General features: G+C 31.5%; 1 protein-coding gene across 17 annotated transcripts in view; it reads right to left on the bottom strand.

Annotated features, from left to right (window-relative positions):
• DMD (dystrophin) overlaps positions 1-14,752 on the bottom strand; it is a 1,063,969-nt gene that overhangs the window by 636,755 nt on the left and 412,462 nt on the right. For all 17 annotated transcript variants that reach the window (XM_040530986.1, XM_040530983.1, XM_040530994.1 and 14 more), the window contains 3 exons: positions 14,069-14,206; positions 11,998-12,150; positions 10,879-11,061 (listed from right to left, as the gene is read on the bottom strand). In XM_040530986.1, the coding sequence (XP_040386920.1) occupies positions 10,879-11,061; positions 11,998-12,150; positions 14,069-14,206 (474 nt within the window). The remainder of the gene's footprint in view (positions 1-10,878; positions 11,062-11,997; positions 12,151-14,068; positions 14,207-14,752) is intronic.

The following is a 14,752-nucleotide window of genomic DNA, read 5'->3' as shown; positions in this document are numbered from 1 at the left end:
CTTTCTAGATCAAACTGTAAAGTACATGAGATTCACTAGTCCACAGTTAGCACGAATCTATCAGATAAAGAATTAAAAATGCAAAAGAGTGATCAAATGGTATCAGAGATCAATAAAATCTCTTTCAAATATATATTTATATGTAAAGAAGCATTTATACACTCATTTCTTTGCCGACTGTGAGAGATGATGTCAGCTGATGTTCAGAAAGATAAATTCTGTATCTTCATAACTGCTAGCACATCTTACCTGTGTGTATATATTTAAAAGGCAGATCAGAATGATACAGAGAATATGGAATTATTATTATAAGACTGGATGGCCTTAGTCAATCACAAACAAGTTATCCATCAGTACAAAAAAGAAGCATCTCTCTCAAGTACAGAAAATTTTTCATCCTCACTACAGGATTTAAAATGTATAGAATGTTTATGTAATTTCATAAAGTCAAGGCCCTAAAAGGCATTTGGCAGCATCAAAATATATTTAAAAAAATAAATATTTTTTTACATTTTCAAGTAGAGACTAACTACTATTTTCTCATGTGATTTTGCTACTTATGCATGATTGTAATTCATGAAGGCCTGCACATTACAATACTTAAAACATGGACTTTAATGACTGTATCCAACGTCATCAGTGACTTACATAAAAATTGAAACCTTAAAAATACATATGACTACATTCAGCACAGTAGCCCCAAACTAACAGTGAAATCTATGCTAATACCCAAGTACTAAAAGGTTTTTTGTTTGTTTTTCATTTTTTTAAGTAAATAAAGTGCCAGTGTTTCCAGGATTCGAGATTATGGGATAAGTATTTTGACTTACACTATATTCAGGAGTGCAAACAAGAAATGTTTGCTTATGAAACATTTCCTTAGACTGACATTCCTTAGTGAATTAATTGCAGGTTGAGGGATTTCAACAGAAGAGCAAATCAACTTTTTATTGACAGTCCAACACTGAAATGTGACAGAATTTAGTTTTGGAAAAATACTGTGTTTAAACCACTTATTTTTTTTTTTCTCTTGGAGTTTTCTTTCTGTATAGTACACAATTCAAAACAAAGAAAAGTCAAAAACCTGAAACCCAACCTGACTGATATCAGAAATATACAGATACAGTAACCAGGAATCTTTTTGCCCACTGCTCACTTCCATCAGCTCAGAGATCTGTGTTCTGTTAGAATAGAAAGTCATTCATGGACAGAGAGTGATTTAGATCTTAACAAGACTTCACCACTCAGGCATATTTTACTGTCTGAGAAATGCTGCATTAATGCTTTTTTATTTTATGAGCTATAGATGAAAAGAAATAAAACCACTTAAAATGAAACTGTTCTTCATAACAACACTAATTTGAAAACATTTCAGAAAATTTTACATGCTAAAAATAGCAATAGAAAATTGCAGGATTCGATTTTGAAAACTATAATCAACATATACAGACCAGAGTGAATTTACTTTCACTGTTCTACTTTTGACCTTCAGAGTTTGAATGAAATGCTAAGGTTTTCTCCATAAGGAAAAGGTCTGTTCCCTGTTCTTCAAGGCTTAAGTTGTGGGATTTCTCCCCAAAAGTCTGATAGTCATGCTACACTGTGATGAGCTCTGTATGGTGGACTGGATAGATCCCTATGGTTACTTAGCTCAAAGACTTGGAAGAATTTTTATTCCACCCTCATTTATTTTGTACCCTTTGAAAGCATTATTTTTACATTGAGATGAAAGAGATAAAGACAAAAGTTATAATGACTAATTTTCAACATTTAACCCAAAGTAATTAGTTATTACATTGTTGGTATTCACAGTTTTAACTTTGTTAACTTCGTGTGTTTTTTTTTTCTTTTTTTTTCTCTGTTTTCTCTCTCTCTTTTTTTTTTTTTTATTTCCGCCCCAAGGACATACATATATAACTTAAAAACTATGGCAAAGTATTTTGGTGCTGCAGTGAATCCTCTGTATTCTGCAAACCCTCAGGCCTTTAGAGCCCACAAGATGTAAAAAATCCTATATGGAGAGGTAAAATGAACAGCTTTGGTAATCCCCTTTCCTTTTCCAGCTGCTTAACAGTGATTTTATTTTATTCTGGTTTAGATAATTGTGTCCATATCTGGACACAATCAGTACCTCACCTCAGGCTGAGGTACTGCTGCACGTTGAACTCAGTTGCAGCTTATCTGAAAACTTACTCATTGCTCCTTACTAAAGACTTCCTAGCATTCACACAAAGGAGAGGCTAATGCGACTAGCACAAATTGGAAATTCTGTCATATTCTAAGTGCAGTTCTGCTATTGATTTTTAACCTTGACAACTTCTATCATTATCCATTGTTAAGCAAAGAGAAATTAATTTCAACTGTGATGGGACTGGGACATAAGACTCATATACTTTATTATTCTCTGTGACATAAACCAGGTCTTTTGGAAAATAAAAGAAAATGGAGTATGTGTGTGATACATACATAAGATAGATAATGTGTATCTTATGCCATATCTGCAATGCTACCATTCATGAAGAAAGACAAAATCTAATAGTATTATGGCCTAATTGACTGATTTGAACTACTGGGATTTACAAAATGTCATAAACTATGCATATATGTTAATTACTTCTGATAAAAACCGGATTATCACAATCCATTAATTGCAGTAGTTCAAAACTGGAAGTCTGTATGTAGTTTCATGTGACTTTAAAAAGGTATTTGTACCTTAAAATAAAAAGGAATTAAAAAAAAAAAAGACTATAATTCATAACCATTAAAACAACACTGCTCAGGCCATGTACAGTCCCTATCTGTGACTCAAAAGACAGCGCCATTGTCTATTTAATACTTCACAAACAACTAGTTCCCAAATCACTCACAATTTGACATTAAATCTAGACAATGAAGCTTGTATTTTTTTTTTTTTAATTTAAGGAACCTTGACATATTACATTTGAATAAAAGCACATTTCAAAAATAATACAAGATCCATTTTATATACAACTCAGCTGTTTTTGTACCCATGTGTTTATCTGAAAGAAGCTGCATGTTGGAACCATTTAATTTAATTCTTGTGTTGTATAGTAATGCACTAAGATGGAGATGATTTAATTACATAGCATTTTATAATTCTTACCCCTTTTCATGCATACCTCTGTCCACAGAAGAAATCGGTATCTTAATATCTTAATAATAGAAATCAGCAAATAAGTAAATGCTTAGGTACTCATGTTACATCTTGGAATGAAAAAAAAATCAGAATACCACAAAATTTACATCCTAGACTGGCTTTAAAACAGGTATTAAAAATATGTATTTGGAATCTTGTATGGTTTTACCTGGAAAAGATGTTTGGAAGCGATTTATATATGTAAACCTTCAGCAGACAAAATGTATTTTAAAGTTTTTATACTCCAACTATAGAATAAATAAATCCATAGAGCTGTTAGCCATTTCTGCCATTCAAATTGTAATATTTTTCACAGTTGCAAAAATACATACGTTATCAAGGAAATGTCATACTTTTTGAGGAATACTTAAGGAAGTATTTAATTGACACTTTAGAAAATTGAGTTCTTCTACACAGTCCTCTATATCCTTGTAACAATGATATGCAATTGTGACAGTGTCTGTGGGTTATTAAACCAGCAATATACACTCCAACTTTCCCACGCAGCAGGAACTAACCTTAAGAATGGAAGGAATTTCAAAATATTTTTCATCAAAACTGAATTTCAAAACTGTTTTTCTAGGACAGTAATAAGCTATAGAGAAGAAACAGCGTAGATTGTGACAGAACAAGCTTCTACATGTTATACTGGTGGGCAGCCTTCCTAGGATAAAATTTTGGTCAACATTAACTTAGTGTCTGACTTATTAAGACTGCAGAGGTGCCATGGTCACAACACAGCATGAAACTTTAGGGCTGTTTTGAATTTTATCTGTAACTCTGAGGACTGACCACTGATGAACCAATATATATTAAATAAAGCACAGATATGTTAGAATGTAGCCCATTTGATGTCCAAATTGATGAATCCATTTTTAAATTCACTGTTGCTTTGTGATACTAATTTTGAAGATATTTATGATAACTACATGTCAGTTGTTGAGATAATTTAGAAAATAATCTAAAAATACCATTAAAGTACCACTATAGTGTAACAGCTATAGTGCTAACAACTTCAAAAAGTGACATCCTAAGCCTTAAACAGTGCCACCTTCCAGATATGTCAAAAAGCATTACCTAATTATTTTCCTTATTTATTTCTTTACAGAAAAGGTAATCTAAATTTGTAGAGTTGAGATTATGCAGAATAATAAGTTTTTCATTTAGACTGATTTTTTAAAATAACATGCATGAAATTGCTGTCAATCCAGCACTAATTAAATATACCTACATAGATATTAAAAAATCATACTGCACATATACAAATTTACTTTGACATGCACCTTTATGAATATACTCAGATACATCCATTAAAAAAGAAAAAAAAAGAGTAAGTGACATTGACATCCTTAATTGTTGACAGGAGATGAACATCATCTTTTAAAAAGATACTGTCACTTAGGGCCAGATCACTCTGCAGCAGGTCTTTCCCCTTATTATTTAATTCAATAGTACAACAAAGTCATTTTGACAGCAAATTCCTCACCAAGTAATTTATTATGCTAATAAATTATGATATACCAGTGAAAATAAGATGGCAATTAACTGGTTTGTTTTTCCAATAGCTAGGTAATTATAAGGAAGGAAATATTATACAGGGATAGTGCTATTTTGGCCAAAGAAAAATGAAAGGAGAGACAACTATGTTGTCACATGATACCATAACCAAAGGCTGCTAGTCTTGTTTCCATCTCTACAATACAAAGAACAATAAGAAAAGACTGTGACATGGTTAAAACTATATTCTAATAACCACTTCATATAATTTAAAGACAGGATCCTAAGGCAACCTTAGACAAGTTGTGGCAAGACTTTTGCCATGTGATGAGTTAAAGGTGTTGAGTTTCTCTTTCAAATTATGGAATGTAATTCAGATCACTTCATTAAAGATTATAATAGATAATGAAAACAGAGAAAAAACGTTTCTGTAAAGTTCTGTCATCAACAAGAAAGTGTCTTTTTTTTTTTTTTTAACTTCACTCTATTAAAATATTGTAGATTTGCAGTGAAGATAGTGAATATTATACAGCATTAATAAGCAAATAAGAGAGAAGAAAAAATCACTTCAGGAGAAAACTCAAAATACTGTAGCAGATTGTTCCACTTCTTACAGAAGAAGGGTATAGGTGATCTTCACTTACATTACCACGACACTGTAAGCATTCATCTTAGACACAGAGAAGGTAAAGTGCATTTTAAAATGAACCTTTAAAACTAGCTCCTCTTCAGCTACACCCAATACCTATATTCAGTGTACTTCCTCTAGCTTTCTTGCCAGAATCCTAAATTAGACATAAAACTAGAAGTATTTGAAATAGAATTAAATTATTTTAAATGAATTTTCTAATAGTAATGTTTACAAATTTCCATGTTGATGGATGCTAGAAAACTCGTGTAAACAGCTGTGATTCTCTTCCCAAAGATTCTCATTCATCCTCACTCCTCTCAGCCCACAGTCAAAAAAGGCCAGTGTTTAGCTGTACTGTGTAAAGCTATTTGTTTAAACAGCTGCTACTGGAAATGTCAGAGAAGTGCAATGGTGTCACAGGATCACCTCTGTCCTGTCCTTGAGACCTCCAATGCACAAACATGAAACAGAAACTGTATTCTAATCCATCACTATAGAGTTCTTGTCTTTTTTTCCAGGAGGTATTTTCCTGTTTTGCTTTTCTAATACTCTTCATTTCATCCTCTCCCCAACTCCTCATGCCAGTAAAGACAAATTAGATTGTCCCATCTTTTTGGCACCCATTACTAGTTCATTTACTGAAAGAAATACTTAAGTAATGATAAGAGAAAATACCCGTTTCATTCCAATGCTGCTGGTTGTGACAGTTGAATGACCTAAAATGATAACAGCATATGAGCACCAAAGAATTCACATTATTTGGATGAAGACACATAATTAGGACACCAAGTTTTGTGTTTATCTAATTGTGACAGATTTATTTCAGTTAATGTTGGATTTATATTTTAGAAAATATTTGTATAGGTAAACGTGTTAACAGTAAAAACAAACTTAGATTTCATTAAGTGAAAAAAATGGAGCTCCACAGGGAAATACTAACTGAAAACTGGAAGATGCCCTTAAAAGAGTGAAACTCTTCAATTTAATTCAAACTCTTGCATTTCAGATGTAAACTTGATCAGCCCTTAACCTGGTTCCAGAAATTGATTACATACTCTCACACCTGAAATGATCACCCAATTAGGAGACAAGTAGTTAGAATTTCTGAATGCCTTATAGAATCTTTAACAGAAAAATATTTTATTTGGAAAATGAAATTTACAATATCTGTTTCATAGTAAGTACTAACAATACTGGTGTTTTGTTCATGTAGCAGGTAATTGCATTTAACTGTTCAGTCTAAACCACTTACCTTGTAGACATAAATAAATATTTTGTATAGTTATTTTCTTTATTCACATTCTTGTGGACCACATAGTCTAATTGGTATGAAAAAGACTCTCTCTTGATGTTTATCTTTTGATCAACTCTATTATTTTTTCCAGGATGGCCAAAATCCAGGCCCAAATATTTCGGAAGTAAAATGAACATAAATTCCGATAGATTTTTTTTTTTTTGTCACCAATGGAATTACTGAAATGACGTAAGCCTATTTTTTCACTGGCATATAGAAAAATTTGTATATAATTTTGACAGTTGTTACTAAGTTGCAAGAATAATATTCCTCCTGTCCTAAAAATACTCTGCCTTACTACTAACAGCATACATAGTTCCCCCAAGACAGAAAAAATAAAAGTACATGAAAGCAGAAAGAATTTTGGATAACTTGATAAAATATGGTAATAGGACATATAAAATAAGAATTTATATTGTAGGTTCTGCACCTGTGTTCATCTCACAAAATATTTCTTTTTTAAAGATAAAGGCCTTCAGTATCCATGCAGAGTAATCTCAGTCATTGCAATAAAAACAAGTCTAAACTAATTGATGACATAGGCATGTTCATAGACTGCTGAAATGAAAGCACTGAAAAAAAAAATCCATAACACAGGCATTAACTAAAACAAATGTAATTACTTATGCATAATTCATATATCAATAACTGATTTTGATCCAGATTTGAATTAAACTATGTGAATCTAGCTTTTTCTCTGAAAAGATGTCATTTTTATCACCCTGGAATAATGATAAACTGTTGTAAAAATAAATAAATAAATAAATAAATAATTCTTGGAAGATTTAGGTTTAGACTGTCTCAAAGGGGACTGGTATCTTTTCTAAAAGACTGTGACTGCCATATCTTAATGATTTTAGATTCAGCAAAGATAATCTAGAAATAAATGTCCCTGGACCTCCCCAATGTTATTACTTTTATTTTTGTAAAACAGACATGCAATTTATTATTCAAAAGTGCATACTGCTCTAGCATTAAACATTAATGGCTTGGTTTTTGAAGAGCATCTTCAGCTTCCATGAATTTCACTGAGATTTGATGGTTTAATCATCATTTTAATTTTTAGCAGAGATGAAGTAGAACACTAAGCTTTTCTTAACACAGGAATCTGAAATTTGCCACACTAAAAACTGAATTTTCTGCCCACAGTTTATTTTTCCACATACATATAAAAACACTCTGTGGGAGAAGAAACTCTTAAAACAACATGAACTCCAGTAACTTTTCCCCTTTCAATGTAATTTGAAGCAGCTTTGCTTATTTATCGAGTTTAATCTATTATTGGAATAAAACCTTCTTTTAACTAACGAATTACATACTACACTGAAAATTTTCATGTGACCAAATTAACTTATACCAAATTAAATTATGTCTCAAATTGGCATTAAAAAGAACATGCGGTGTTTGAGGTAAAAAAAGAAAAAAGTTAAGCTTTTTGTGTAGTGGAATGTAGTTTTGCTTTATCTTTTAAGTTTGTTCTCAACTACATCATATCTTATTAACAAAATTGGTCACAGAACATTCCTTTTTATGTATCTATATACAGAGATATATATCATATATATCTTCTATATCATACATCTATATATACACATGTATATATTTGTCAAATTGTTGCTGGATATTGACTACTACATATCTGTGAAAGAATCAAAATTTTATGAGAATTTACCATGATAGCAAGAATCAATTCTTATATTGTTATGTATCCTTTTGACAGAACTTGCCAACAAAAATGGGTGAAAAGTAAAGTCGGGGGAACACGATTATTTTAATTTCACACTTTGATATCAGAATTATATTAGCTCCAACAAACATAAGAAATGAGCAATTCTGTCATCAAGCCACATATTTAAAGGCAGCATCTTGCTAAGTTTATTCAATGAATCACAATGAATTGAAAGATATACAGTACAGCTAAATCCTCATTGCTTTATAACAACAACTTTCAATTATTAAATAATTATTATTGTATACATCATTAATTACAAATGAAAAATGCAGATTTTTTTTTCTCTTTAAAAATAAATTCATTTCTATATTTTTATTATATGTTTTTATTCACTTGGTGGTTAAAAAATAAAATTTCTGTGAGTTATTTTTGCTGGCATATGCATGTGTTGAAGTGAACAGTTTGAGTTTTTGTTTTTCTTTTGTATTTTCAAATCTTGAACAAACAGTTAACTAATCCTCACAACATCCCTGTGAGGTAGGTACTTTCTTTGAAAAAAGAAAGAAAGAAAAAAAAAAGTCAAGAAATTCACTTTGTTTTAATGATTCAGCAAAACCAAAATTAAAACTGTAACAAGTCTTGCACTTCTCACCATTGTGACTTGATCCATGAAAATAAACTGCCTCTCGCCAGTTTCAGTATCTTCTGTGAAACTTCTAACATATGTCATACGAATACCAACATGTTCAGTAGAGATGGGTATTTTTCATGACAAATGAAAAGTATACAGTAATTATATTACTGTACACCTGTACAGATGTAAATTTCTTTGAATAATGTCCTCATTCCACAGATAAATATTAACAAGTAGCCTTCTTGCATCAAATATTTAAGAATACTTAAACATTTAATGATTATGAGATATAAATGTATTATATAAATAATATATTTTAACAATAAAAATACATGTAATGGTTACATGACTAAAATGTCAATTACTGTATTCCGTTGACCAATTTAAAAGTACATGTGCTGATATATTCACTTTACATATTTTGAAGAAAAATATGCTAATATGTATTTTTATTGGTTTGCTGGTAAAATTTTATAATTGATATAATTGTTCGCTGTCATGGTAGATGTTAGGTGATATAAAAATACATGTTTTGTATAGACTGTACATTCTTGTTTCTTTCCTATCAAAAACCCAAATATATTCATTATTTAAAAAAAAAAAAACTTATTTACAAAACAAAGTGAAGCCTGCTCTAGCTCCACGCCAATAAAATGATTTGCGACTGATTACATTCATCAACTTTAATATAAACCATAGTAAACTGAAAAGAGTAATCAGATGGAACAAGATTTAATAACATACAAACCAAAGTTAACGTTTCTCCGATTGTTTCCATTAACTGCATAGCTATCCCAATTATTGTTTTTATATATAAATTACATAACTTAATAGTTGAAAAGTCCAAAATAAATACGGGTTAATAGACTCGGTACATCAGAGGGCTGTACTGACAAAAAGGGTGTATACATTATTGCTGATTTTATGAAGTCTTTTTCTTTTCTAAAACATGGCTAACCACATATAAAATAGAAATAACGCTTTTTGGTTTTAGATATTCATTGCCCTCTTAATATGGACCCTCTGCAGTCAACGAGAGAGAAATTTTATTTATTTAAGGATAAATAAAATTATATTTTGTTAAAACACCTCTTTTCCACTAGCTTTTTTAAGACCACAGAAGAACACATAATGCAACAACTTACTTGATATCAAACAGTTATCAATCTTCTGTTAAGTCCTATAAAATCAAAAGGTCAAACGACTATAAGCACAGTAGTAGGAATGGTAAGCAGAACCTGCCATATGAGTGCAAAACCAATCTTTTGCAACCTTCCAAATGGATAATTTGCCCAGTATCTATTTTGATCATAAGCCTGGAACAGTGACAGCTTATTTCCATTTTATTTATCCAGTTACTGCAGCATAAATAAACTAGTAAGAATAATTGTATTTTATATTTAATTAAACCCTTGAAAATCAGAAGACATTAAGTTGGCTCAGAAAATGATGTTTTCATCCTGTTCAATCTAAAACTATTTAAAAGTTTCTTGCAAAATCCTCCTTTTTGTTTTCAAGCATTTGAAGAAGAGGCCATGTATGCATAGTGGAAGAAGAAATTTTCTAATCTCTTCTATATCTCTAGGTATAATATGTATTATGGATAAATTAAAAAACAATTAAAATTGGCATGGGATGGGTAGTTTGAAAATAACATTATTTCTGATTTACACATTTACTGAACAAAATACATGCATGGCAAACTGACTTTTTTAAACTGGAAAATGTTATGGAAAAATAATGAGGCAACAGAAATAAACACAAGCTTTTCATTGCTGAGTTTTCTGTAACTGGCTAATTGAACTTAAGGGCAATTCTAACACCAAAACAGAGAACTATTGTATTATAATATAAAGATTCCCCCAGTTGCAAACAATAGTGTTTTTCTTATTAGTATCTGAAGAGTTGACACTGACCCTGAAGCTCTCAATGTTAGTAGGACTCTGTTAGTAGTAGCAGTTGCAAACATACGGGTTTGCCAGTAACAACTCACAATTTCTGCATAGTTGAGTCTTCGAAACTGAGCAAATTTGCTCTCAAAATCTCGCCAGCGCTTGCTGAGCTGTATCAGGGTTGGCTCCACTGCTTTTGCAGCCCCATCCTTAGACAAGCGTTCAGCCTGCCTGTGCACCGCATTCAGATCTTCCTTCTTCTTCTCCAATTCTCCATCAATCTCCTAGTGAGCAAAACCAATACAGGGCCCAGGACAGTTAGCTAACTAGATCAATCAACTTAAAATTAGCAAAAAAATTCTGTCAGAAATTCCACTTCAATTTTATTGTTGCAATTAAAATGTACAGCTATTTGTTATCTCACAGTTAAACAAAGCAAAAATAACTGAGATTGAGGAACCCCCTTGGAGATGGGCTGTAGATAAACTAACAACTAGTATACACTGAAAACTAGTTAGCAAAGGCCAACAGTTTCCACTTCCTGATTCTTGCTACATTGTGATGGGCAATTGGAGATTTTTTTTTTATTATTATTATTTTTTAATCAGTAAGGCTCAGCATATTCAGGACAAACAGTGTTCGGACAGTTTACAAATATGTTATTTGAATCCTTAACATATTACTTAACTCCTATTTTACTTTGTGGGAAACTCAACAGAGAATGAAGCAAAGAAAGACGATGCAAAATAAACTAGGAAAACCTTTGACAACGTGCAAATAAATCTATAGAGTTTGACAGTGATATGTGAATATGTTCTGATGAAAATGAATGTGCTAACATGAGATAGAGGTCATCCATATATCGGTAAGTCATTTGTTCATCTGGAACAAAGATACATAAAATCAATTACAATTTTTACTAAAAAACATTTGATGCTTCTTAATACATTGCACACTCCATATCAACAAAAAATTTATTTACTGTTTCAAATAATTTATATAACAATCCATGTAACAAACAAATACAAGATATAGCACAACAAAGGAATGTTAATTTGAATACAAATTGTTATTGTTTGCTTTATAATAAATCAGAAATAAAGTACTGAACTGATAATTCTCTACATCTATTGGAATATTTGTTGTATTTCCATCTTTTAAATTAAGAAATTATCACTCAAAAAGATCTACCATTCATTGTCATCTCAAAACAACATTACCTTTAGCTTCTGCTCATCTTTGTGGTCTGGTAGACTGGCTAACTTTTTCTCAATGTCATCCAGCCATGTCATTAGGTCATCAGCCTGTCTCTTGTACTGATACCACTGATGAGATATCTCTAAAGCCTTTTTTCTTCTTTGAGACCTCAAGTCCTGTTCACAGTGCAGACATTATTAGAATATCAATTAAAGGCTTATAAAATATGAATTGGCATGTGTGCACACCGAAGGGAAAAATGAAAATTAGGCCACTTTTTTTTAATTAAATGTTGATATTTAAATCAAGTATGTAAGTACTTGAACACAGAGTATTTTCATCAGTTTAACATATTATTTTTATCTGTTAAAGGTAGCTGAATAAGCCAGAGACAGTCACCAATGTTTAGAGAAGTTAAGACTCTTACATAAATATCAATATTCTTATATACTTCTCAGAATACTTACTGGACAGATGGAAACACAGCCCACCTGTTATCTAGCTATAAGTGGGATTTCTTGTTTTGTGGTCTCCTGTGAAATTCTAGCCTGCATGCAAATTCTGTAGCTATTCAAAAGAAAATCATTTCAATGCAGAAATGTATGTAATAACAGGTTTCCTTTTTCTAAAGACCATTTACACACCAAACGTCTTGTGTTTATGACCCAGCTTTATAAAAGTGTTAAAATTTCTCCTAACAGGATATTAAAAAATGCTGTTTTCTTGTATTATTAAATATATTCTATTTGAATTTGCTTTAACTGTTTAGCTTCTCTCATGAAGAATTCAGAAAATATTTTCACTGCTATAACTTCTTATTAAGAAGTAACTTGAAAAAAATTACTTACATATTTTAGATAAAAAGTACTTGGAATAATTTCCTACAACCAGGAAACCAACCAACTTGAATTTTATTTGACAAAGCTGAATGCCTTAAATGAGCCACCCAAAAGAAAGTCAATTGCTCTATTCCATAAAAACAGACAGTAGGGATCTGGTCAACAGACTATCTCTAAAGTTTTCTTGTTTCTCCTTAGAAGAAATTATATAGTCCAAGACAAACTTAATAGATTTCTTTTAAATGTGGAGATATATATAGACAAACTTAATAGATTTCTTTTAAATGTGGATATATATATATATATATATTCCTGCTATTCTTTTACGGAATTCACAGAGATCTGCAAAACCATAAAAATTGAAATGAAATCCACAGGAAACAAAAGATGCTGCTTGAAAATAAGTGATAATAAGTGTAACCATGCCGTGCTCCTGGAAAAAGGAAGAACTACATGAAAAATTTCAAGAGAAAGAAAAATTATTCCTGCCAGAAAGATGTAAAATTCTGCTACAGCAGCCAGAGCCTATGCCTCCAGGTAAGTGAAAAAGGTGACCTTCCATCTACAAAATTCTTCCTTTCCTCACTTTTATTTTTCCCTGGGAGGATGACACTCCCAATTACATCTCCCAGCTTGTCCAAATAGGATTCACTGTAGATGTTTCTAGGTACAGTATCATATGGTTATACCTCCTTCCAGCTTTGAAATAACACAGAATTTAGATACATTATTTTGGTTTTCAGCCTCTTAGCTGCTAGGTCTATTGATATTACCATCTACCCTATCACTATTTTAAAGAGGCTGGAGCTACTTTTCCACCTGAAAGAGGACAACATAATTTTTTTTCCCCCTAATGAATTAAAACAACTTATTCGTTGCAACAAGTATGTTCTAAAACTGAAAATCTAAGTTCATGAGGTCTGATTGTAGCTAAGGTCTTGACTGCTGTTGCAGAAACACAAAACATGCATAATGTTAAAAAAAAAAAAAAAAAAAGGTATTATCATTGCAGTCCAACTGGCAATCCCTGGTTGTAACACTAAAGACAAAACAGCACTTGTTAAACTAGATATTTAAAATGTCTTTCCAAGGCATCAAGAGAAGTGTAGAGGCAAATATATGTTTATAGCTGAATAATTCCAAATGACTTATCTCTAAATAGTAATGAGGATCCATTTAACTTAACAGAGCATTGTCCTGAAATGAAGCAAAAAACAGTTTTAGTTGCAAATGCTTATAATTGTAGCTCTTATACCTTGAGAGCATTATGTTTAGTCTGCAACAGCTGTTGTTTTATCTTTATTTCCTCCCGTTTTCTCTCATCTGTGATTCTTTTTTGAAGTGTGTCACCCCTTTGCAGCAATTCTTTCACTGTGCTCTCATCGTCTTCACTCTGATTTAAAAAAAACAGGTAAAATCGGCATTTAATCTAACTATTACACAAGTACTAGGAGATCTGGACATATAAACATACACTTCCTCTGATAAAGTAAACATCTAAAAGCTACTTGTAGTTCTATACTGAAGGCCCAATAACTTTTACTTATTTTCTATACATGTACGCACTTGAGAGGTACAAGTAAGCAGCATTTGAACACCTACACGTTTGACATTAGATCTTACAGAGCATCTAGGATAACATGATGAAAACATTCAAACCAAAGAGGTTAAGTATTTTTTACTTTAAAGCAGAAAGAATAGATATATGTAAAATACTATACATAATTGACAGTAGTCACTGAAATTACCAGTATGCTAGGGGACCATGTGATTCCTAAGCATTTCATACAATAGCATCATCACAATTCAAAACACCTATTCTGTCATTGAATATGCACTATGCATTTTTTACACAGAAACTGAGTCTATACCACAGATTTGGAGACAGTTATCTCTTGAACTATACTAAACATTCCTTGTAAAGAAACAGAACAAAATA

The sequence above is a fragment of the Cygnus olor genome, chromosome 1 (assembly GCF_009769625.2).
Source record: "Cygnus olor isolate bCygOlo1 chromosome 1, bCygOlo1.pri.v2, whole genome shotgun sequence".
Classification (NCBI taxonomy): Eukaryota; Metazoa; Chordata; class Aves; order Anseriformes; family Anatidae; genus Cygnus; species Cygnus olor.
Note: the sequence above shows the minus strand (reverse complement) of the source record. Positions and strands in the feature narration are given on the sequence as shown.